At 44.1% G+C, this 25,257-nt stretch overlaps 1 protein-coding gene across 1 annotated transcript in view; it reads right to left on the bottom strand.

Moving 5' to 3' along the window:
- The window catches only part of PRRC2C (proline rich coiled-coil 2C), a 56,199-nt gene extending 34,114 nt beyond the window's left edge, over positions 1-22,085 (bottom strand). Inside the window, exons 1-9 of the mRNA XM_018566843.1 lie at positions 21,956-22,085; positions 9,461-9,633; positions 7,171-7,348; positions 6,043-6,152; positions 5,095-5,226; positions 4,246-4,472; positions 3,816-3,895; positions 3,307-3,419; positions 1,884-1,974 (exon numbers count right to left, since the gene is read on the bottom strand). Of these exons, the coding sequence (XP_018422345.1) occupies positions 1,884-1,974; positions 3,307-3,419; positions 3,816-3,895; positions 4,246-4,472; positions 5,095-5,226; positions 6,043-6,152; positions 7,171-7,348; positions 9,461-9,572 (1,043 nt within the window). The 5' untranslated portion in view covers positions 9,573-9,633; positions 21,956-22,085. The remainder of the gene's footprint in view (positions 1-1,883; positions 1,975-3,306; positions 3,420-3,815; positions 3,896-4,245; positions 4,473-5,094; positions 5,227-6,042; positions 6,153-7,170; positions 7,349-9,460; positions 9,634-21,955) is intronic.
- Between the last annotated feature and the right edge of the window lie 3,172 nt (positions 22,086-25,257).

Raw genomic sequence — 25,257 nt, forward strand, 5'->3', positions numbered from 1 at the left:
TAGATCATTTGTCCAGAAAAGCCTCCTCTTCACCCTATATGAACAGTACTTTCACTTTGCCATGGACTTTACTTGGGGCCTAAGCCAAACCCATGGGTCCCCTGAAAGAAAAAAAAAGTTCTGGCCTTGCTGGCTAGTAAAATCACTGATTGGCCATTTCCCACTGGGGGTGCAATTAGGAGCCATGGCTGGGTTGGGCTTAGGAAGTTAAAGTGTACCTTATCCCAAAATGACAACTGTCACGTAGGAGTGGGTTTGTATATGTACCATGATAGGTTTGTATTTCCCGGTTTGCTGACAAATACCCGGCTGATTCTGCCAGTCCCGTTCTGTCTTTTTACAATCTGACCACGTCAAGCACAGAAGCAGATTCATGCTGGCGTTGTCAATTTGCATAGCTGGGATTCCTTCTAGGAGATACAGGACACAGTGCTATAGCCAGCCATGCCCCCTGCCCAGTCCAGTGTTGATACAGTAGCTCCCAACAGGAGCCTCACTGTCAAAATAAGAGGGACGGAGTGGGGGGCAACTGCTTAGCTAGTACAACAGTGAAGTGTGACGTAACACTGGGCCCGCCCCCTGCTATAAGGTAATAAAACCACTAGGGATGATGTTGGGCAAATTTGATTACAGTAAAAAATAAAAAAAAGATACCATTCAAAAATACTTTAAGGCTAAAACAGCAAAGTGAAAGTAATTGAAAATTGAAAAGTATTTTGGAAAATAGTGCACTACGATTCCTTCTCTTATTCAGCACTTTTAGATGGAGTGGAGTACATATTGGCATTTAACAAAAATACTAATTCCATTGCCAAATATATAGATTAAAATCAGAATTTGAATTACAATAACCAATATACACAACAGCTGATTTACTGAAAATACAGAACAGATTTTTTTAATTTATATGAGGACTCCATCTTTACAAGAAATCGGAAAAAAAACAACCCCTGCACCTGACTTCCGTAAATGAAACCCTTAGTAAGTTCCCAGGACAGGTCAACTCAAGGCTTGTTCACACCGAAAGCGTGTGCGTTCCAGAGTGGTAGCTGCTGGAACGCACCGCGGTCGCTAAAAAACTTCCCCCCGCGTTCTGGGGCGTTGCATTGAATTCAATGGCACTGATTCCACGCTCCCCCCGCAGTGCGATCAGACGCGTGGTAAAAACTTTGTCAGCGTTCCGTTCCACTGCAAACGCAAAAAATAAGGCTTGCTCAATTTTTTTGCGTTTGCAGTGGAACGGAAACTGAACGCTGGCAAAGTTTTGCCACGTGTCCTATCGCACTGCGGGCGGGGAGGGAGAGATGGAGGGGGTGGTTGCGATGCCATTGAATTCAATGCACCGCCACGCCCCCTCCCCAGAACGCGGGGGCAGTTTCTTAGCGATCGCGGTGCCTTCCAGCACCTACCGCTCTGGAACGCACACACTTTCGGTGTGAACAAGCCCTTAGAAAAATGCACAATGGGCTCAATTCTCAAAGCTTTTACACAAGGGTCAGGACCTTTATTTTAGCCATGAGTGTAATTTTTAAAGAGGATTCAACTGAAAAGAATTTTTGACAAGTCACCTTATCCACAATGTATTAGGTTTGTGAAACGAGCCTGTTAACTTCGCTATTGGTTTAGCCGCCATATTAGTGAAGTTAAAAAACCGACTCAACCCACATGTTTGAATGCAAATAAACAAACAGAATGCTTAGTTGAAAAGTAAACAAACAATATTTTAATGAATGCTCAAAAAAAAGGGATGATACAATGTTAAACAATGACTACAAAGTACTACATATTTAGTGCTACATGTTACTACAAATACAATACATCTTAAAAAGTATCAATGGAGTATATAACTGATCTACATATAAACATTAAATAGTTCTGATTACCAGCTTTCCGATTTCTCTTTCTGGCTTGCTGACTGCTCATCATCATCACTGAAGTTTAGCTGCTCTGTGTAATCGACTTCACTTTGAGCTCCTAAATTGGAAAATATTATGGTAACAATTGACATTTCTTGAAAAAGGTTATTGCTGCATAAAAAAATAAAAGTTCATACTGGGAATTAAAAGTCACTAAATAAAAAGTTTAAATCAAGAGTCTCTGTTAACAAGCATTGCTAGAACATCTGTATGTATGTGGAGAGGTTAAGTGATCAACATTTGGAACTATTATTTGACCCAAGATCCAAGCAGATTTTCTGTGGTCAGATGGAAAAAGTGTAACAGATTCCTCCATCTACGCTAAACTGTGTGGATGGAGTAATCTCCCACTGGGCCAAGCATAGAATCACGAAGCTTAAAATGTTTAAAAAAAAAAAAAAAGCTTTTTGCAGTTTAAACTGCTTTTACTGGGGTTAGAGTTTTACGGGTTACCATTACTACTTCCTTAGGCTTTCTTTGCAATGTTAGGAGAGGCTGTGAGTGGTGAGGGGTCTGAGGAGGCTTGTCCATTGTATGTTAAGTGAATGAGAAACAATCTTCAAATTTCAATCCTAAGACCCCCATTCACGCAGCGTAGAGTGGAGCCGTATAGTTCCGTGCGGCGGACAAGGTACAGACATACGCACCCACACGGATGTGCAGCTCAGGTGAGGGTACAGCCGCATCCTCCAATAGAGAACAGGCTGCTGCGTACAATCACACGCAGCACCTGTCCTTCCTGGGAACGGCCGTGCAAGCCACACAGCCCCACTCTACGCTGTGTGAATGAGGCCTAAGCCTTTCCATTAGGACAGATTACAGGTGCTGAGAAAAAGCTGGAATCCGCCATCTTGCCTGTTATAACAAAAAGATATACAAAAGTTTTTTTTTTCTTATGATGTGTGAATAGGAAAACAGAGGGGTTTTCTCAAATTTGACTGCAAAAAGTGGAAATACACGAGGTTGGCATTTGCATAATCAGAGAGCTCGGGATGCCTGCAACTTTAGAAGCATGTGCAAGCGGCGGGTTTACTTTAAAACCAGAAACAGAAATAAGTTTCAGTGCAGAGGAATCTTTCTAACCAAAGACAGTATGGGATTAGCCATTATGTCTTCTTTATATTAAACTGTCTTACCCCTCCTGCTCATCTAAAGCAGTGCACACGAACCAAATTCGATCCACTCGGAATGAAAAGTTACAATGGCTTGTAACTTACTTCAGCAGGTTAAACTCAGAGGTAAGCACAAAGAGCATAGGTATAGAGCCCACATTCAAGCCTGCAGTAAGCTGCCTTTTCTATTTACCAAACTGTATCAGATCTTTCTATAAATTTAGGAAACAAGGTGACATGGGCACAAGAAGAGATGTATAAGTTAACAAATCACTTACCTGCCCAGCCTTCATCTGCTTCAGTGTCTAGATTATCCAGCTCTTTAAGCTCAGTAGCACTAATGATTGAAGGACGTTCAACACCCTCGGCTGCCCATGTTTGTGGTGGTCGTCTTCTGTTTTAAGCATATTAAAAATCAAAAATTAGTGGCAATTTCTCGTTATAATCACACAGTAATGTTCACTAAGTTTTGTTTCAACATACAAAAACCTCTGCACACGAGGCTGAAACATACCAAATTGTAAATAATGGAATAAATATGCAACAGCTACAAGAGCAGCTGGAAAGATTGATATAAGGAGTAAGCAGGTTGCAATGTGTGCGCTGCAATTCTCGAACACAGACTGTCTATTGTGCCCTTATAACCAAGAAGCAGATTCAAACTTGCACTGGAAAATACTACGGAGGACATTATGACATTTTCAATCAATAACAGAATTGTAATAAAAATATTAAAAATAAAAAAAAAGGAAAAGAAGAAACACAAACTCCCCCACCCCATTATTACCTATTAGATTCTGGTGCTGTAGGATAGCGTGTGGGTCCTTGCATTGGGGGAAATGGAAGTCGTGGATATGAAGGAAACATCTAAAAAGGGATACAATACAATAAAAAAAAAAAAAAGAAATCAGTAAACTGTAGATTTACAAGATTTAACCAGTTGACATCTGGGGTGTTAAACCCCCTTCCCATCCAGGCCATTTTTCAGTATTCAGCGCTGCGGTACTTTGACATTTATTCCGTCATGCAGCGCTGTACTGAAATGAATTTTATACCCTTTTTTTTTAGGGACACATGGAGCTTTATTTTGGTGGTATTTATTCACCACGGAGGGCGGACGGCAAGAGGTCAAAAAGCCACCGGTCATTTCCATTATCAGGGGTACAAAATGTAACCACTTTAATAAACTGGAATCTTAAAAAGGAACAAATACTTACATTTCCAGCAAATGAAGGCATCATGCCTCTGTACTGAGGAGGTAGGCCCGGTTGCTGTCCATTCAGTTTGAGTTGCGTGGTGGACCCTTTGCTCTGGTCCGCAGAACTAGGTAGTGCAGGGGCAGAGGATCCATCTTCTCCGACTGAAGCAACATTTTCTTGGTCAGCAGGGGCATTTGGCGTACCAAGGTTCCTTCCTCCACCTTCCCGCCAACTGGCCACATCAGCTATGAAAGAAGGATGGTAAGTTCATGATTCTGCATCCTATTTCTCACACACCTGCCTCTTAGGTCTCTCCTGAGGAATGTAGTCAAACCCCCAAAACATTTATCCAGAGACCTCATTTCTTCTTGCCCTGAACTGTATATTACGGGTAACCTGCTCTTTACTGTGCATCTAACAGACATTGTATGACTTTACAATTCATGCCTTGTATTTGTTAGGTACTGCAACTTTCTCTCACATTCAAATGAGCATGAACTTTAGGATGTGCTCATCCTGGAAATACCACAAATAACAAGTGTATTCCTACAATGCTGCTTCAAAGGCTATGGGCTTCATAGTTCAAATAAAACATCCTCAAAGACACCGTTGTAAAACTTACTGCCTAAAGAGACAAAGCAAATGGATTACAAGTAGCAATTGGCCCAACACATCCTGGCTAAGAAAACGAGCAGACTTTGAAGGAAAGTTATTAGATATATCGAATACACTAAACATCAGATTCCCAAACAAGACCGTTTTGTGTTATCTTTGCTACGAAATGGCAGGTTGTGATACAAAATAAAATCTTTTACAATATTTAATTTCTGAAAGTTCTTTCCATGTATTGATAAATAGACAAATTACTTTGTGGGCGCAGACTCGGTCCAGGTCCATAATTATCGTCAGCTGCAGCATCTTTCTCTTTTGTCTTGTCCTGATCCCCAGCTGCCTGCAGACTGGGGAATTCTTGCTGGAAATAGCGGTTCACCTGAACACCTGGAAGTAAAATAAACCAGTGCTATCAACATTCTACATGCAGGCAGATTTACAAAGATTCATACATATATACAACAAACTGTAAGACTTTCAATAGCTTTAACATGCTACAAGAAAGACAAACGTAATCAGCTTCTCTCTACAATTTGTTCAGTTAAGAAGTGAACATAAGAGAGTTGCCGATTGGTTGCTGTGCACAGCTGCTCCAGATTTGGTCTGCTCCAGTTTGATAAATTCCCTTCTATATACCCAAGCTCGGCTTACTGTTCCTTAGCCCAAAACATTTATTTGCATTGACCAACTTGCTAAAAACAATGCACTCCTTATGTGACATCTTATCTTGCCGTTAGAAGTCATATACAGTGCCTTCTACCACATTCTAAGTAGTACAGTTCCATTTCTCTACAAAGAAATTGAGAACAACAATACGTAAAAATACAAACGTCAGAACAAAAATTACTGCAAGGCAAAATCAACACTAATAATGTATAATATCACTCTCTCCTATTACTATCCACCCTGCATTTTTGTGGCCATTCATAAAAATACAGGCCAGGGTATGGAGCCTCCAGTACTACAGAGATCTCTCCAACCCTGTTGTTGCAGGGTTGGATTAACAAGGTACGTGACTGGATTCTCCTCCGGCCCACCACCATTTACAACCTGCATTCATTTTTCATTGTACTATGCCAGCATCGGACTGCAATACACATTTTTAGCACACACTCTGTACTTCATATGCATGCAGAGGTCTGTTTTTTAAGCAGCAGTATTGTACCCTTAGTGCACAAAAGGTAGCCGCTTTAGAACGCTTACCGTCACCGAGCCCCCCTGGCTTGGAAGTGGCCCATGATTTGGCAACAGCAGGAACCTCGGGCACAACGGGGACTACTGGCTTTGGAGGTGGTGGGGGCACTTCTGGTGTTCTGGAAGGAAGACAAAAAATAAAATGTAATGCTTATTGTAAATTACGAAAAGTTCAGAGTACATGGGGTAGAATAATCAACTTTTTTTGTGCACTTGCTAGATGGCCAACTGCTCTGATATGTCAATGTTGTCATGGATACATTGCTAAATGCTTGGTGCACCTCAAATGTAAGTGTAAGCTCTAAATGTTCAACTATTTTTACTGGTCTCAGCTTGACGACAGGATTTCCCAGGATCCTTATGTACTACTGGCTGATACATTACCTTTCTTAGAAGCCCCCACAGAGCTTGAGGTCAAATCACAGGTAGCTGTTCAATGGAATAACTAGCATTCCTGTCAATGTCCTTAAGCTTATAGTACTGGGAATATCAAGCATGGCAATAGGCTTACATTCCTACACAGATGCTGGCAATACAATTACTTAATATAATTTTGGGACAATTAAGGCTCATTCACACATGTGATTAGTGCCAGACAGCAGATTCCTAAGGCTAGGATCACAAGAGTATGAACAACTGTGATTGAGAAGTCTGTACAAAGCAATGGAGCGGTGGCTGTCCGCTGCTGTTCACAAGTATCTGCACTTCCAGCAGTTACCTGGTGTTAGGGACAGGTACTCTTTATGGAGGCAGTAGGGGGGGGTCCATTATACCCACATATTGAGCGCAGTAAAAGTGATCACATGGGCTCTACAGCTACCTACATCACTTTTACTAAAAATCCCAGAGCCTACACAAAAAACATGCTCATTACAGCCAATACAGCTGTGAGCTTGGGTAACCCTTTACTCGCCATGCCGTGTGGGACACATCATTACTAGTCAAAGGGTTAGAGAACTCCTCTTCTGAAAATATTTTATGTTATGCTCGTGCATAGGATAACTCAAAACGGCCACATCAACATGTAGGAATCTGCAATAAAAATGTGCAATGTACACAACCGAGTCAGGAATTTGTTTCTGTTAAACAGAACTGAAGTTCCCTCTTCAATACAGAAAAACTGCCACCAATACTCACTTCTCCTCTTCGTTTTGCTCTTGCTTGGATGCCCAGCCTGTTCCATCTTTGGGCACAATGTTCACATTGGGATCATTTCCTTTATTTTCAGCTTTAAGACTGGGCAAATTTGCAGGGGGAGGCATGCGCCGAGACACAGCAACTTTTCCCAAACTTTGGAGTCCATGGCGTGCAGCAACTTTAAGAAAGTAATGTATAAATAAAGTGAAAAGCTCCAAAGACTGGCCCCACTTTTACAGTTCTTGTAATGTGAGCATTGACATTACCATAGAGACTTATAAGTAGACTACACAACATTTCAATGATTAGCCTATCCAATTCCATAGAAGAAAAAAAAGTCACAGCACAGTAAAATAAAACTCCATTCAAACAAATGCACCTAATTGTACAAATACTTTTAGATTTTACTTTAATGTCTAAGCTTATGAGCAGAGTTGGCAGTCCAATAAAATGAGCTTAAAAAGGAGAATTATGAGGCGAGTGATTTTCACTCAGCCTCATAATCTGAGCCGACCTGCGACGATGAAACTGTCCCAGGTCGGCTCAATAGATCGGGAAGTGAGCGAACACATACCGTCGCACACTTCTCGATCTATCCCTGCAGAGAGCCGTGACTGTCACTCACAGCTCCCTGCAGGGATTCCCCCCCAATCCTCCAGCGCTGACTGGCGGAACGGGCACAGCTGGCTCTGCCTCTGGATAGGCAGAGCCAGCTGTCAATCCCGCAGCTGGGTGGATCTTGACAGCAATGTCGGGTTCCGTTCCGGCTGCAGTGTCTCAGTATACCGTGAGCTTTAGCTCGTGGTATACTGAGCTTTGGGTCACAGGAGAATGCTAGTTTGTGTTCTCCCGTGACCCTTAGGGGAACTATGGGGAAAAGCCCTGACCCCATAGTTCTCCTTTAACCAGGACTTCCCCTGCCTGTGAAGCATTTACGTGAATGAATTTTGGTATAGGAAGATCACATTGCTTCATACATATCTGTAAAAAAGTAATCAAGGCAACTGGACTTGCTGTATTTTTCGTGAAGAGGTTTTGCTGGTCATCCGTCTAGCTTTCTCAATTCAGACTCCAGTTGCCTTGATTTATTTTTTTCCAGATATAGAAAGACCTGGATGAATGAGAACCTTCACAATGCTTCATACATGCACCCCCAGCTAAAGTGAAAAGCCAGCATCTACAGTACTTCAGCTTTTCTTCTAGCCTCTTCTAGCCTTGAGAAATTTATTTTTAGGTCTGTTATATACTATATGGTATATGTATTTTAAATTTAATTTAAAAAAAAAAAAAAGGTAAAAAAAAAAAAAGCTTATGAGCAGAGTTGGCAGTCCAATAAAATGAGCTTAAAAAGGAGAATTATGAGGCGAGTGATTTTCACTCAGCCTCATAATCTGAGCCGACCTGCGACGATGAAACTGTCCCAGGTCGGCTCAATAGATCGGGAAGTGAGCGAACACATACCGTCGCACACTTCTCGATCTATCCCTGCAGAGAGCCGTGACTGTCACTCACAGCTCCCTGCAGGGATTCCCCCCCAATCCTCCAGCGCTGACTGGCGGAACGGGCACAGCTGGCTCTGCCTCTGGATAGGCAGAGCCAGCTGTCAATCCCGCAGCTGGGTGGATCTTGACAGCAATGTCGGGTTCCGTTCCGGCTGCAGTGTCTCAGTATACCGTGAGCTTTAGCTCGTGGTATACTGAGCTTTGGGTCACAGGAGAATGCTAGTTTGTGTTCTCCCGTGACCCTTAGGGGAACTATGGGGAAAAGCCCTGACCCCATAGTTCTCCTTTAACCAGGACTTCCCCTGCCTGTGAAGCATTTACGTGAATGAATTTTGGTATAGGAAGATCACATTGCTTCATACATATCTGTAAAAAAGTAATCAAGGCAACTGGACTTGCTGTATTTTTCGTGAAGAGGTTTTGCTGGTCATCCGTCTAGCTTTCTCAATTCAGACTCCAGTTGCCTTGATTTATTTTTTTCCAGATATAGAAAGACCTGGATGAATGAGAACCTTCACAATGCTTCATACATGCACCCCCAGCTAAAGTGAAAAGCCAGCATCTACAGTACTTCAGCTTTTCTTCTAGCCTCTTCTAGCCTTGAGAAATTTATTTTTAGGTCTGTTATATACTATATGGTATATGTATTTTAAATTTAATTTAAAAAAAAAAAAAAGGTAAAAAAAAAAAGGTAAAAAAAAACAAAAACACATGAAGTGCCACAAGGATGGCTAATGACAAAAGGAAGGCATTGTGACCAGATACTACACCACATTGTTGTTACTTACCAGTAGTTTTCTGTGTTTCTAGTGACTTTCCCTTATACGTATTAAACAGGCTGAGAGTAGCATACTTTTTCCCATCCTTTGATTTTGTGCTCTGGCCTGACTTCTCCGACATGTCGAAGGAAATTCATCGAGTCTGGTACACCCTCCGCCTCACTTTTGGACCCAGTCCTCACCTAACAAATATAAGATATTACATTCAGAACATAGTGCCAATAATTGGAGAGAGCAAAAGACGTCATTTCAGGTTCCAATTCTACCGGGTCTTCGGTTTAAAAATTTAAATGCCATAACCAATAACAGTATGCAAAAGGTTCAGGTCAATGAGTGTAACCAGCAGAATTGTTTTTGTCATTTAGGAGCCAACTCGATAACCAGAGAAACACGCAACAGTTAGAAGCCAGCTATGGCTACCTAGCTCCCGTGTATACATCATAGACTTGTATGGGAATGCAAAATGCACTTGAAAGAAACAAAAGCCCATCCACACAAGCCCTAAAAGTTTGGGACTGACTGCAGTGAAACAAACTGACTTTGAAGAAGACTGAATCGGGTTTTCTGTGAGAAGCAGCCCGCAGTGGGTGCTCCAGTATGACAAGCAAATGAGTTCCAGGATAACCAGGACACCAAAAAAACGAGTGGAATGGTGCACCGCAACAATGCCTGAATAGAAATAATCAATCCTCCCTGCATGATTTTCAATTCGATTTTGACTAATAAAGCATGGAAGTTGCTACTGTTGACCCCCCCATATAAAAATGCTGAATCAATGGCTCTAGTGCTTCCAGTCAATTACTTGAAGTCATAATGCCTGATCTACATATGTTTCAATACAATCCAATACTATCTGAGTTACTCACCTGGAAACACATCGTTCTAAGAAAGTCTGACAGAGCCATGCCCTAAGCATTTGAAAGTTTCACACTTAAATTTTCCTCAATACAGGTTTACTTTATTGGAACCTGATGCAGGCACCAGCTGGCAGTTCTCCATATTTCCAAAGTTAGAGTTGGGAAGGGAGAGGATTTTATTGTCTATTTGCCTACAGAAATTTCCGCTTTCCACCAAACACTAACAATCAAGGAGGAGAGGGGACTGATTAATGTAAGACCCCGTTCACATGTAGCGACATACCTTTGCAGCGGCCGGGATAGCGCGACTTTCGGGACAACGTTCCAGCGACGTTAGCGCGACCTTCTCCGTCGGGCTCCATAGAAAAAAAGCAAAATCGCTCAAAATCCGCCGAAAAAAGGGTCCGGTAGAAGCGACTTGTGACCGCGACGAGCGACATGGAGCTAAGACAGCTCTATTGACTATTAGATGGCGACTTCCCGCAATATCGCGCGGCAAAGATGCGCAATATCGCGCGAAAAGTCGCTACATGGGAACGGGGCCTAAAGGTTACACCAAAAACAAGACATTTTCCAAACTGCTCAAATCACAAAAAACCCTGTTTCTTAGATAACACCATGGGTACCCAAAAGTACCCATTACTACTCTTAAAGTAATAAAAAGAATATGACCAGAATTTTTTTTTTTACATTGAAATAAAAAAAAGAGAATATTCCAGAACAATTAGGTTACAGACGTAAATAAAGCTGAAAACTTTTTCAAATAATTCGCCTTTTTTTAGTGCCAGCGTTTAGGAGTGCTGAGGGAGCTACATCTCCTTTGTTAGGGAAATGTCTCACTTTCTATGTCAGTGCTACTTGCTGCAAAGTAATCAATGCAGAATAGTCATTATGGCTTACCACAAAGCATTACAAAATGTTAGACATAGGCCTGAAATGTATCTGCTATATTAACCAATGTCAAGCTAAGCATTGTGCCCAATATCTGCCCATATAGCCTAACGTTCGAGCTGTTTATTATTATAGGATAACATTTCTGTCCTTTCTAAAGAAACAGCATATACATTTGCACAGGCAGCCCACGCACAACCCTTTGAAACGCTACATAGTGGTTTAAGGTGAACCGGTGCATTGCCCATGCACGCTTACTTAAAAAAGGAGAACTATGGGGTGAGTAAATTACACTCATCCTCGTAGTCAGAGCCGACGTGAGACACTGAAACTGTCACACATCGGCTCTATTGATCAGGAAGTTAGCGGACACATACCGCCGATCGCTGACTTCCCGATCCTCTCCCTGCAGAGTCATTACTGTCAGTCAGACAGGATTATCAGGCACTCTCAGCACATAGTGGGCAACAGCCGCTATATACTGTGTTGGGCAACGGGAGAACGTTAGTATATGTCCTCCCGTGACCCCATAGTTCCCTCAACTGCTGTCCTCCCCAGCTTAACATATGCACCATCTTTTTCCTAAATTCCACACCACTGGAAATCTGCCCGATCTATTACACTGATCCTGGTAAAAATGGGGGGCAGTTTTGTAATAAAAGAAAGAAAAAATTATAAAATTAAAAAGCGTGGCCTCCCTCCCTTGATAAACCATACCAGCATGTCAGAGACATAGGGGTGGGTGTGTGAGAGGGAATCACAAACCTGCTCTTATGTCCACCTACCGCAGAATGGTTTTCAAAGTAGAGCAGGGGTGGACAAATGAATGTGGAATTCAGGAGATACGACAAGATAAGGCAGTTGGCTCTAGTATGCATGTGACATTGATCTTCAAACTATTACTGGGAGAATTATGTGAATGGTCAATGTTCTCTGTATGTCACTTGTGATGAGAGAGCATGGAGCCGACTTCCTGGCCAATCAGGAAGCCGGGTAGCGTGCAATGACGCGCTGCCCGGCTTCCCGATCGGTCAGGAAGCTAGCAAATCCGGGCGCCGTGTAATGCCGCAGCGCCCGGCATTCCGATTGGCCGGGAAGCCGGCGTCATGCACCCTCGTCATCTCACGAATCATAATATTAAGAAAGTGACCTTAAAGCATTAGTTTGTATTGCTTTAGAAAAAAATGTGACCGGTCCTTTTAAAAAAAAAAAAGTATCGGTAATTGGTATCTGCGAGTACTTGATCAAAAGTATCAGTACTCGGTCTTAAAAAAGTGTTATCGGTCCATGCCTAATATCAACCCAATGTGGTGTACAGCTCATTGCCAATCAGACAACCGATTAACCCTTCACCTTCAGAGCAATGCCTCATACTTATCACACATATACAAACCATTTTTCCTTAGTTTTCACATCCCAAAAGTGTTTATCACACTTTGAGTACATTTAGAACAAGAAAAGGACTTACACAATTGTAGGTATGAAAATAAGGTTTTCACACTAAAATTATTATTGTAAATACACATGCATACACAGACTTCCATATCTATTACACACAGTGGTGACAGGTCCACTTTGTTGAGGAAGCGGGGTCTAAATATAGGAGGAATTGTTTTAAATGCATTAGGGCTTGTTCACACCAAGAGCGCTAGCTGCTGGAACGGACTGCAATTGCACACTAAACTTCCCCTTTGTTCTGGGGCGGTAAGGGGCATGGCAGTGCATTGAAGTCAATGGCCCCCGCAGCCATGTCCCCCTGCCCCCAGTGCGATTGGACATGTGGCAAAACATTACCTGAGTTCCAGTCAACTGCGAACGCAAAAAATAAAGCATGCAGCATTTTTTTTGCATTCTCAGTGGAACAGAACGCAAGCAATGTTTTGCCACGTGTCCGATCGCACTGCGGGCAGGAGGCATGGCTGCGGGGCCATTGAATTCAATGCACTGCCATGACTGCTCTGGCCCCAGAATGAAGGGGGAAGTTTAGTGTGCGATTGTTGTGCGTTCAGGCAGATAACGCTCTGGAATGCACCGCAATTGGTGTGAACAAGCCCTTACAAAGACAAAGGAAACAGTAAGGGCACCCATCATAACAGCCACAGTAAGTGGGGTACTTCTAAAGCAAGGATCCTCTTTTTAGGTAACAAACAGTTTTGTGTTGCCTGACCCTTTAAGACCATGTTTTAGTGAGGTCTACTTAACAAGCACATAGACCATAATGAACTCCAGTCCCCCCCCTCCCCCATAAATTGTGCACCTGTGTTTTCTGTAGTTCTCCTCAGTTTCTCCCTTACCTCTCCGTCGTCTCACATTAACATGTTTTACTATGGTATATTAACAGCTCCGTGTCCCCTCAGTGTCTGTCTCCTTGGGGCACCTCTCGTTAATGCAGCATAGTTACTATAGTAGCATTGCTATAGTAACTGCAGTGCTGTATCCATCTTCAGTCTTGAATATATATATGCACAGAAGTTCCAACCTGCACATGTAATGGTTTTCATACAATATTCAAAAGCAATTCAGCTGACAATACAATCTATCAACTAGTAAAGCTGCTGGAAAATGAAATTGTTTCAAAAGCAGACAGCAATCATGCCGTGCAACTACCGGTAGCAGGCACTATTAAATCCATTTATTATCCCACTCTGGTAATCCCACAGCACTTGGACCAATCAGAAGAGTCAGATGCAGTGGGTTAATGTCCAGCCATACAGCTGGCCATACACATGTCAATTTATTTAGTTCCAACGCGCGGGCCAAACGAGAGAAGTTGACGTGATTCCTACATCAACACAAACAACGTGTCGATCAAGGAATCGCCGCTGTTTGCATTGTAATCTGACAGGTGCCGCCAAATACCCAATCAGAGCGGGTATGTGTTCGCTCACTTCCCGATCTACTGAGCCAACGTGTGACAGTTTCATTGTGAGCTGTTTTCATGCGGCTGTTGCACGTTTCTTTGGGCACGATTTTGCTTTGAAGACTCTACGCAAAGCATAGAGGTGTCTATGGGACCACAACTGTGTTGGCAACCGCCCTAAAAAAAATTCCGCCAGCACGATGCAATGCAAAGATGTGTACAGGCACCACCGACGATAAATCGCCTATGTGTGAACCTAACCTAAATCTGGTCTTTGCGTTATATGGGCTGCTCCAAGCTCGCTCCCGTGATGAACTACAATCTCAATATAAAAACTAAACTTGAGATGGTAATCCATCACAGGAATGAGCTTGGAGCTAGTCAGTCCTAAATTCTATAAAATCAGGTGTATCCACTGACCTATGAACAAATTACTTCCAAAAAGGTGGGTGCCAACAATTCGTACATTGGCTATTTCACTACTGTCAGTCACAGGGATTCCCCTCTCTGATCCTCCAGTGCCGAGTGGAGGAACGGACGAGCACAGCTTGCTCTGCCTTTAGATAGACAGAGCCAGCTATCAAATCAGCCAGCGGGGTGGATCTTGACAGTATTATCGGGATCTGTCCCGGTTCTGCTCTCAGCATATAGCAGGCAATACCCTGCTATATACTGAGTTTTGGGTCACCGAAGGACATTAGTATATGTCCTCCCAAGACCCTGAAGAGCCTTAAAAGAGAACTAAGTTAAAAGAGAACTTTGGCCAAAAAAGCTTACCTCATAGTTCTCTTTTTACCTCATAGTTCTCTTTTAACTTAATTGCTATCACATAGGAGGCTAACAAAATGGTCATTTTTTAAACATTCATTAGATTGTTTTTTATATTTAACAGTAGGGATGCACCGATTTTTCAGTTTTGAGTACAAGTACCGATATTCTTTTTTCAGTACTCGCCGATACCGAATACAGATCCTGGAAGTCCGATTAAGGAAGCCAGGCGGTGTGTAAAGACTCGCCACCTGCCTTCCCGATTAGCAGGGAAGCCGTCTCCGTGCTTCCCCTCACTAGGTGACAAGGGAGCTTGAAGCGGGCTTCCCGGCCAATCAGAAAGCTGGGCACCGCGTCTTCCTGATTGGCTGGAAAGCCGGGCTCCATGCTCCCCCGTGACGAGGGAGCATGGAGTCGGCTACCCGACCAATCAGGAAGCTGGGCAGTGTGTAATGACGTGGTGCCCCTCTTCCCGATACTGGAAGCTCAAGTATTGGGCTAGGTATCGGAGCATTTGGGCAAGTACGAATACTTGGCATCGATACTAGTATCAGTGCATCCCTATTTAATAGAGTCAAAATGATAATCATTTTTGACTGTGAGGACAAAGTGCTGAAGGATTGAACAAAATTCTAACAGCGACTGTGCTTTACGTTTGGGAAACTATTCGTTACCAAAGTCAAATGTTAACGTCAAACAAAATTTCGAATGACGTTGTCAAGTCTCTGATGGCGTTACTGAATGTTCTAAAGAGATTTATTTGTACGAACATTCTTACTGTGTATACCCCGGATTTTTCAGTCAGGGGTTTTCACTGAACAGCTTCTAAAAATATAAGCTGCGATTCCCATTTTTTTTTAAAGTTATGTTGTGTGAATAGGAACATGTAACTAATATAAAAGAAGGTGTAGAAATGGCAATCCACTTTAAGGTGTGAAACGATGCACAGATCTGTGTCTATATACCTAATGGTTTCCAACAAAAAAAAAAATGAGCTAAAACCTTTTGTTTACAGATTGCCTCTGAACTCCCGGGGAGGCCATGCTAGGACAAAGATGATGCCGCTTCCTCCCATCTGCTGCTCTGATGGTTCAATGTACACCATTACCTCCTGAGATGGATACCGGAGATGAATAGGTGAATGCCATTATATACGAGCGCACACACACTGCCGGCCCTCTACATACAAAAACCACATCATCACTTACTACTCAGAGAAGGGACTTCGCTATGTTAACCTCACCTCAAAGCTTTGCACATAATATCGTCTCACCAACATTGTACAAAGCTATGGAATAGGGCAGCATTATTTACTGGGTAATGTTGGCCATGCATAAAGATAAAGAAGAATTCAGGAAATAATGAAAAAAAAAAAAAAAGTACACTTGCAAGGATTAAGTGCTGGTTTTGTCTATGGGAGTCAAATAAAACAGATTTTACTCACCTGATCCTTGGTCCCACTGGACCTCAGTGAGCTCCACTGAGGTCAAGTCTAAGGCAGGTCCATTTTCTTGCATTAGACGTGGAGGCTACTGGCCACTATATACTGAGCACCGCAGCCTGGACGTATCGCAACAATACTGTCGAGATCCACCCAGCTGCTTGAGTGACAGCTGGCTCTGCCTATCTAGAGGCACAGCCAGCTGTACCTGCCCCTCCCCTGTCCGTTCCACCAGTCAGTGCTGCAGGATCGGAACGGGGAGGGGGGGAAATCCCTGCAGGGAGCGGTGACCGACAGTCACCGCTCTCTGCGGGAACATGATCGAGAAGTGAGCGAGTGATGGAATGTGACGTCCTGATCAATAGAGCCGCCCCGTGACAGCTTCTTTGTCACAGATCGGCTCTAACTAAGTGGAGGAGTAGAAATCACTCATCTCATAGTTCTCTGTTAAGCGTTTTTGTTTTAGCCAATGGAAATCTAGATACTAGAAGGAGATTGTTAAAGGAGAACTATGGGGTAAGTGTTTTCCCCCACAGCTCTCCTAAGGGTCACAGGAGGACAAACTAGCGTCCTCCCGTGACCCAAAGCTCAGTATAATCGCGAGTTATAGCTCGCGCTATACTGGGTCCGCTGCAGCCAGGACGGATCCAGACATTACTGTCGAGATCCACCCAGCTGCATGATTGACAGCTGGCTCTGCCTATCTAGAGGCAGAGCCAGCTGTACCCACCCCATCCCCTGTCCGTTCCGCTAGTCAGGGCTGGAGGATCAGACAGAGGAGGAAGTGACAGGAGCCGTGAGTGATCGGAGAGGAGCCGTGAGTGACAGTCGCAGCTCTCTGCAGGGAGATGATCGAGAAGCAAGCGAGGGAGCGACGGTATGCGTTCGCTCCCTTCCCGATCTATTAAGCCGACGTGTGACAGTTTCATTGTCACACGTCGGTCGGACTATGAGGCTGAGTGAAAATCACTCATCTCATAGTTCTCCTGTAAGTCATTTTCAGGCGCTTCCATTGAAGTCTATGAGCTGAAGCAGAGACACCGGCACTCCAAATTTGCAAAATACGTCTATTTATTGACGTGCATCGTGGTAGAAAACAACGAACGTTTCGGGGTCACAAAGGATCCCCATCATCATTGTTTTCTACCACGATGCACGTCAATAGACGTATTTTGCAAATTTGGAGTGCCGGTGTCTCTGCTTCAGCTCATGATTGTTACGGCTGCACATCACCCAATTCTTGAAGGGATTTACGCGGTCAGGAGTGCGATGGGACCATGGACTATCCATTGAAGTCTATGACGCCGGCAAACCCCCATTCTGCTTCAAATATACTTCATGTTTAGATTGTAAGCCATCAGGGGCAGGGCCCTCCTTACCATCTTGTCTTGAATTGTATTGTAACTAATGTCTTCCTTATATTGTAAAGCGCTGCGCAAACTGTTGGCGCTATATAAATACTATGTAATAATAATAATGTAGCTTTTTGAACTACAAGCGTCTGAGCACTCATATGAACGTGCACAAATTCAAAGCATTGGATTTTGGCCGATGAACACGTTGGAGCATTGCGTTTCAAGCTACAAACCCGCTCAGGCGTGAATCAGAACTCAATTAGTTGTAGTAAAAAAAAAACATAAACCAGGAACAAATTATCCTGTATTATGACCCAAACAAAATGAGTTGTCTAAGGTTAACAGTGCACGGATAAACAGTCTTGTCGCACACCCCTAAAGCTGCCCACACACCTTACAATTTATCTGCAGATTTTCTGTGGTCAGATGGATGGTGCGTGGATGGAGGAATCTCCACCTGGGCCAATCTGTTGCACTTTTTCCATCTGACCACAGAAAATCTGCAGATAAATTGTAAGGTGTATAGGCACCTTTACCTTGTCGCACACCCCTTACCACGGCACGACACTGTGAATGGCTCTAGTGGCAGCTGGTAAAATCAATGTGATTTTCTAATTGAAAATCAAAGGTCATGCTCAGGGCTCGAAAAAATGTTAGGGTGTCTCACCGGTCACTAAAAAATGTCACCAGTCAGCATGATGGGACTATAGCATTGCAATTTATGTAACATTTTAGGGACAGATAGAGCTTTCTTTTGGTGGTATATAATCACCACTGGAGGGGGGGGCGGGTTCATTTTTTTATTATACAACAAAAAAAGTACCGTACATTTCGAAAAATAAAACGTTTTCCCTGCGTCATGTTAAAAAACATTTATTCTTACACATATTTTTGGTAAAATATAAAATATGGGGTCAGGTCGGGTAAATAGACACCAAACATGTCAAGCCTTAAAATTGTGCGCGCCCGCAAAATTGCGACGCTTTAAACGCTTTTACTGCTGGTTAGTTTAGTGTTTTTCAGTAATTAATGGCATCAGAATTATTGCTCACACTCCGATGTTCACGGTGATATGTAACATGTGCGGCACAATAGGCAATTGTCATTTTCACACGTAAGCACACCCGAGGCATGTTTGCGTGTGTATGTGGGGGGCGGGGGACTTAAAAAAATGTGTGTTTTTTTACGCTGAACTTTATTGCTATCACATGGGGGGATAACAAGCCCCCTATGTGATAGCCAATTTGAAGTGACAGGTCCACTTTATGGAGACATCAGGGGTCTCCATGTCACTTAGGGACCCCCAGAGAAGCTGATGAAGCAGAGGTCTGCTTCACCAGCTTCTCCCCAGCTTTTGAAGCTGGAGAGTGACACTGAATGCAGGAAGTGATGTAATATACATCACCTCCACTGGAAACAAGGCAAATATCAGAAGTGCAGCAACCCTCAAAATGATAAGCAATGCCCAGATGAAAAGCTATGAAACGGGCAAGTGTACTATGCTTCCATAGTTATTATTATCTTCAATCGTAATTGAAACATACCAGTAAAGTGACCACAAAGCTGTATCTTTTCAGCTACCCTTGTGCGTTTTATGCCGGCCGTACACTTTAAGATTTTCCATAATCAGCCCGCAGGCTGAAAAACAAATCCTTCGACTACCCCATCCTATCTGAGCAGCGTGGATGAAGGAAACTTCCTTGTTGGCTATTAGATATTTGACAGCTGGCGCACACTGGTGTCAGAATATCCAGATAGTGATTGCAGATGACAATTTTCCACCTGGCCCCCTTGACAAAAGTAGATTTAAAAAAATTTACTTTTTGGTGGTTCCGGAACGGCCACCCAAGGTTCAAATTTGAGACAATTCACCAGGAATGTGTGGCCAGCTTTATATCCCGGTCCCCCTACGTTCAGTGGCTCCTTCTATTGGTCCACACCTCATTACAGGAGATCAACATTCCTGGGGAGCACCTATTTTTCAGCAGACTTCTCTAAAGGAGAACTATGAGGTGAGTGCTTTTCACTCACCTCATAGTTCTAGCTGACCTGTGACAATGAGACTGTCACAGGTCGGCTCAGGAGGCGAGCGAACACATACCGTCGTCCGCTCACCTCTCGATCCTGTCACGGCTCTCTGCCGTGACAGGGGAGGGGCCGGATTCCCCCCTCTCCGCCAGCGCTGACTGGCGGAACGGACAGGGGGCGGGTACAGCTGGCTCTGCCTCTAGATAGGCAGAGCCAGCTGTCAGTCACACAGCTGGGCGGATCCCGGCACAATTGTCGGGATCCACTTCAGCGTCTCAGTATACCGCGAGCAGTAGCCTGTGGTCACTGGGTTTAGATCAACTCACACTACAGAGACATAAATGGCTATTCATCAGCTAATCTATACAAAGTCAAGCTATCCCTTAAGGGTTAGTTCACACCATAAGCAGTGCGCTCCGGTCTGATTCTGGACGGAACGCACTGCATCGGGGCCGACTCACTTTTATGCCGGGCTGGAGGGGGCGTGGCGGGCCATTTAAGTGAATGGCACCGTAGCCACGCCCTATGGCCGCAATGTGATCGCCCGCACGGGATCACAAAGCACATTGTGCCTGCAGTGCAGCCCGTGCGATCAAAATAGGGCTTGCAGCATGTTGATCACACCGCAGGCACAATGTGCTTTGTGATCCCGTGCGGGCGATCACATTGCGGCCATAGGGCGTGGCTAAGGTGCCATTCATTTCAATGGCCTGCCACGCGCCCTCCAGCCCGGCAAAAAAGTGAGCCGGCCGCAATGCGAGGCACTGCGTTCTGGCCAGAGTCAGACCAGAACGCACTGCTTATGGTGTGAACTAACCCTAAGGGCCCATTCACACCAGCGGACGCATGTAATGCTCTGTACAATACGAACTAAATAGTGCTACAGAGCTAAGGGCAGCACAGTGCCTTGCAGCACTGGGGTCCTCTTTTCAAATCTTGGTCAGGTGTTTACATGTTTTCCCTGTGCTTGTGTGGGTTTCCTCCCACATGTCAAAGAAGGTAAATTGGCCCTCGTATGTATGCATGTGAGATAGGGACCTTAGATTGTGAGCTCCTTGAGGGCAGGGACTGATGTGAATGTGCAATACGTAAAGCGCTGTGTAAAATTGTTGGCGCTATATAAATATCTATAATAATAAATGTTGTGTAGGGAGGGTACAATGCGTTATGACAACGCATTGCACAATTTACCTTTTTAACTTTATCAAAAAGTAATTTGATTAATCTCCATATACCGCAGTGTGTTGCAATGCGCTGTGCAAAAATATATCCGTCCTACTTTTTGTTTTGTTCAGCGCACACCGAGCTCCGTCACACTCAGCAACACGGAGCCGACTCATCAGTCATAGCGCAGACTGCTTTGTCTATGTGATGGGCAATGATGATGTGAATGGAGACTAATTTCACCTCTTTGGGTTCAGTTATTTTTTTGCACGAACCAGGAAAATATTGGACTATCAGTACTAGTCGAGCTGATGTCAGATGGGCGCCTCTGCCGCTTGTGCTCTTGATGCATTATAATCTCTAAGAGGCCTCCTGTCTGTCCCTATGGAATGGCTCCATCTGTAGCCGAGGCAGCAAGATTCAGCAGCGTTCGGCCAAGCGACATCTTGTGCATCTGGCTATAGAGGAAGTGATTGTAGATCGACAGACAGGCCGCCTCCAAGAGATCCCACCGCTGGCCATTGGTCTCCAGTGGCAGAATCACCCATCGGCCTACAAATAAAAGTGATAGACATGAATGAGGCTCATCAAATATAAATGATGATCTGAGCAGTATGAATGTTATATTATTGTCCCCCCCCCATGTACCATAGATGGGCAGCCCATGCAGGTTGATTGGAGGAGCACAATACAAGGACTGCATCCTCCATCACAATGAATGAATGGGGGAGGCTGATCGCCTTCTAGTGGGAGGATCATCACTGCCATCACCCATCTTCCTGATAATCCATACAGAACCCCCACCCCCAGGCACTGAGATTTATCCTATACATGCCTTCCATCGCCACCTATACAGACACATTGTACAGGGCCAAGGCACGGAGTACACAATGGCCAGCTCTGCTCCCAGCCTTCGGATGGGGTGAAGGTGTTCCGATCACTCATCCGAGCGATTACACGATCACCACCCCCCATACATACTATAATGATAGCACAGACCACACAGCGAGCCTCGATTACTGCCGGCCCGGCACAGAGGGCTCCCTGAGGCCTGTGCGTCACCTCCTGCCGCACCGAGCAGGCACCAGACTCAGCACAGGGACGCCTTCCTCCCGTCTCCGCTCTGTCATGGCTTCTCACCTGGGGCTCACTGCGCCGACACCGCCAACAATTCCGACCGGGCAGCTTCCGCCGGCAGCAGCGTGAATGGCGGTTAGTAGCGGGGGAGCTGCTGGAGTGGAGTGAGTTCAGGGACGGAAGTGATGTCAGGAGACGATAGGAAGTGGGCGGGGCTAGGTTTGGATCACACAGAGTGGAGGCGTGTGGGCTGTGCGATGAGAGGGAGTGACAATGGCTGACTGCTAGGAAGGGCTTGTGCCGATTATAATGGCGTGCACTGGTCTCTGTGCCGATTATAATGGCGTGCATTGGTCTCTGTGCCGATTATAATGGCGTGCATTGGTCTCTGTGCCGGCTATAATGGTGTGTACTGTTCTCTGTGCCCAGTATAATGGGGTGCACTAGTCTCTGTGCCCAGTATAATGGGGTGCACTAGTCTCTGTGCCGAGTATAATGGTGTGCACTGGGCTCTGTGCCGAGTATAATGGTGTGTACTGGGTTTTGTGCCGAGTATAATGGTGTGCACTGGGCTCTGTGCCGAGTATAATGGTGTGCGCTGGGCTCTCTGTCCCAGTATAATGGTGTGCACTGGATTCTGTGCTGGATGTATGTGGGTATAATGGGGTGCATTCAGTTTTGTGCTGGCTCTAATAGAGAGTATAGTGAGAAGTGTGCTGGGTATAATGGAGTGTATTGGGCTCTGTACTGCATGCAGTGGAAGTACAGTGAGGTGTGTAATAGGGTGCAGTGAGCTCTGTGCTGGATGTAGTGGAAGTACAGGGAGGTTTGTATTGGGGTGCAGTGAGCTCTGTGCTGGATGTAGTGGAAGTACAGGGAGGTTTGTATTGGGGTGCAGTGAGCTCTGTGCTGGATGTAGTGGAAGTACAGTGAGGTGTGTAATGGGTTGCAGTGAGCTCTGTGCTGGATGTAGTGGAAGTACAGGGAGGTTTGTGTTGGGGTGCGGTGAGCTCTGTGCTGGGTTTATTGGGGTGCAGTGAGCTGTGTGCTGGATGTAGTGGAAGTACAGGAATGTGTGTGCTGGGTTTCATAGGGTGCAGTGAGCTCTGTGTGCTGGATGTTAAGTACAGTGCTAGATGTAGGTGGAGTACAGTGAGGTGTGTGCTGGGTTTAATGGGGAGCATTGGGCTCTGTACTGAATGTAAGGAGAGTACAGTTAAATGTGTAATGGGGTGCAGGGACCTCTGTGCTGCATGTAGGGAAGTATACTGGGTTCAGTTGCTATCTGTGCCCAGTGTAATCTGTGAAATGTCATGTGTTATAGTCCATGGTCCTCAGATGTCCCTCTTTTGGCAGGAAATCCCACTAACACTCATGTACAGGTGAAACTCGAATAATTAGAATATCGTGCAAAGTTCATTTATTTCACTAATGCAACTTAAAAGGTGAAACTAATATATGAGATAGACTCATTACATGCAAAGCAAGATAATTCAAGCCGTGATTTGTCATCATTGTGATGATTATGGCTTACAGCTCATGAAAACCCCAAGAACCCCAAATCCACAACCTCAAAAAAGTAGATTATTACATGCAATCAATAAAACAAGGATTGTACATAGAACAATATCGGACCTCTGAAAAGTACAAGCATGCATATGTACCTGGTACTTGGTTTGGGCCCCTTTTGCAGCACTTACTGCAATTACTTTTGCACGCTATTCTAATTATTCGAGTTTCACCTGTATGTACCTGTATATCTGACATCTGAACAGGAAAATATACTATTTAAAACAAACTTGTCAGAAAACCCCCAGCTCCCCAATTGGTATTGGGTACCCTCCAGTGGCTACATTTACAGTCAATGGTTCTGTCCACCCTCTGGTTTGGCTTTGTCCCTTTGCCCAATGAGTGTAAGGTGGTGGAGTCTCTCAAAAGCCCAACCCGCTGACCCACTTATACCCCCCTTCACCTTACTTCCCATTGTCCACATGCTATGTATGTCCCTTCGCAGGTGTTATCGGAGCTTGCACAAAGTTAATAGCTTTCTCAGGTCCCATTATTCACACTTGACAATTGGCTGCTCATCCCCTAGCAATGCATCTTAGGAGGAGGCCATATTCTTCCCTTCTAACCAGAGTAGTTGCGCTAGGATCTAGTGTTACAGAAATTAACCAGCTGCAGAAATATCTCTCAACGTGATCAAATGTGGGCCGGTGTGCTGCGCTTGGTTGTGTGTGGTTCACTTATTAATTATCTATAAATGGTTGAAAATGTGAGGTTCCGCAAACTTCATACACATAATAAACTTAATCCGGTGCCAGTGGTCAGATCCTTATATTGGCTCTATACTTGAATACATCATAAAAAACGTGAATAATAAATGTGTGATTTAAATGGGTGATGAGTGATTCTAAGTGTAAAAAATTGAATAAATATATATGTTGTCATGTGAAAGGAGTTATACTATAAGACGATGAGTGTATAAGAATCTATAAAATCTGGTTAAAACGAGTGAATTGATTCCGTCTGACGTTCAATGATGCTAATCACTTGTTTAAACAGCCAAAGCTACAAGACAGTGTACAAAAAATCCTTATAAACCACATCTACTGATAAAAGAGTGAATATAATCATGCATATATAAAAATATATGAAATATATATAAAAAGGGGGGTTCTGAACAACAAGAATCTAATATCCTCCAAACGGCGTCGGAGATCCAGGGGATGAAAAAAGAAAGAAAAAAGAACTCAAGAAAAGAGGGGATGTGCTCCCTCTATATTCCAAAGTGCGTTTTAGGTGTAAAGAAATGGCATAAACTTCCTAATCCTGAGGCCACTTTGTATCACAGTGTCTATACATCAACAGTATCTTTATGTTGACCAGGTTCTACAAAGAAACAAGGTCTTAGGATCAAAGGGCAAAGGAGTTCAAGAAGCAAAAATCATACGAATGATACCAAGTGTCTTTTACTTGTGGTTCCGTCGGTGAGTCCGCAGAGGGAAGACACACTTCTATAATAGTCTCTCTCCCCTCTCCTGCCGTTGGCCTGCACTTTCCTCTCAGCGGCGGTATTTGGACAGCCTCTAGTTGTGGATGGGAGACCCTCCGGAGAGATCAGCCAGGAAGACGGGGGGGAAGCAAACCATAGAGGAAAAGCAGAATTAAGTGCAGATGCAAGATCCTTTATTTCAAAAGTATTAAAATGATTGCACTTACAAAACTTCCGTTAGTAAACAGCATATGAAATCTGTGTGGAGGATATTCCCAGGGTGTCAGCGAGGAAACGAAGCACTCCCTTTACGCGTTTCGTCCTACAGACTTTTTCAAAAAAGGTATATTCTTCCCTATACCTGTAAGAA

Source organism: Nanorana parkeri, unplaced genomic scaffold (genome assembly GCF_000935625.1).
Source record: "Nanorana parkeri isolate BGI_ZX_2015 unplaced genomic scaffold, ASM93562v1 scaffold982, whole genome shotgun sequence".
Classification (NCBI taxonomy): Eukaryota; Metazoa; Chordata; class Amphibia; order Anura; family Dicroglossidae; genus Nanorana; species Nanorana parkeri.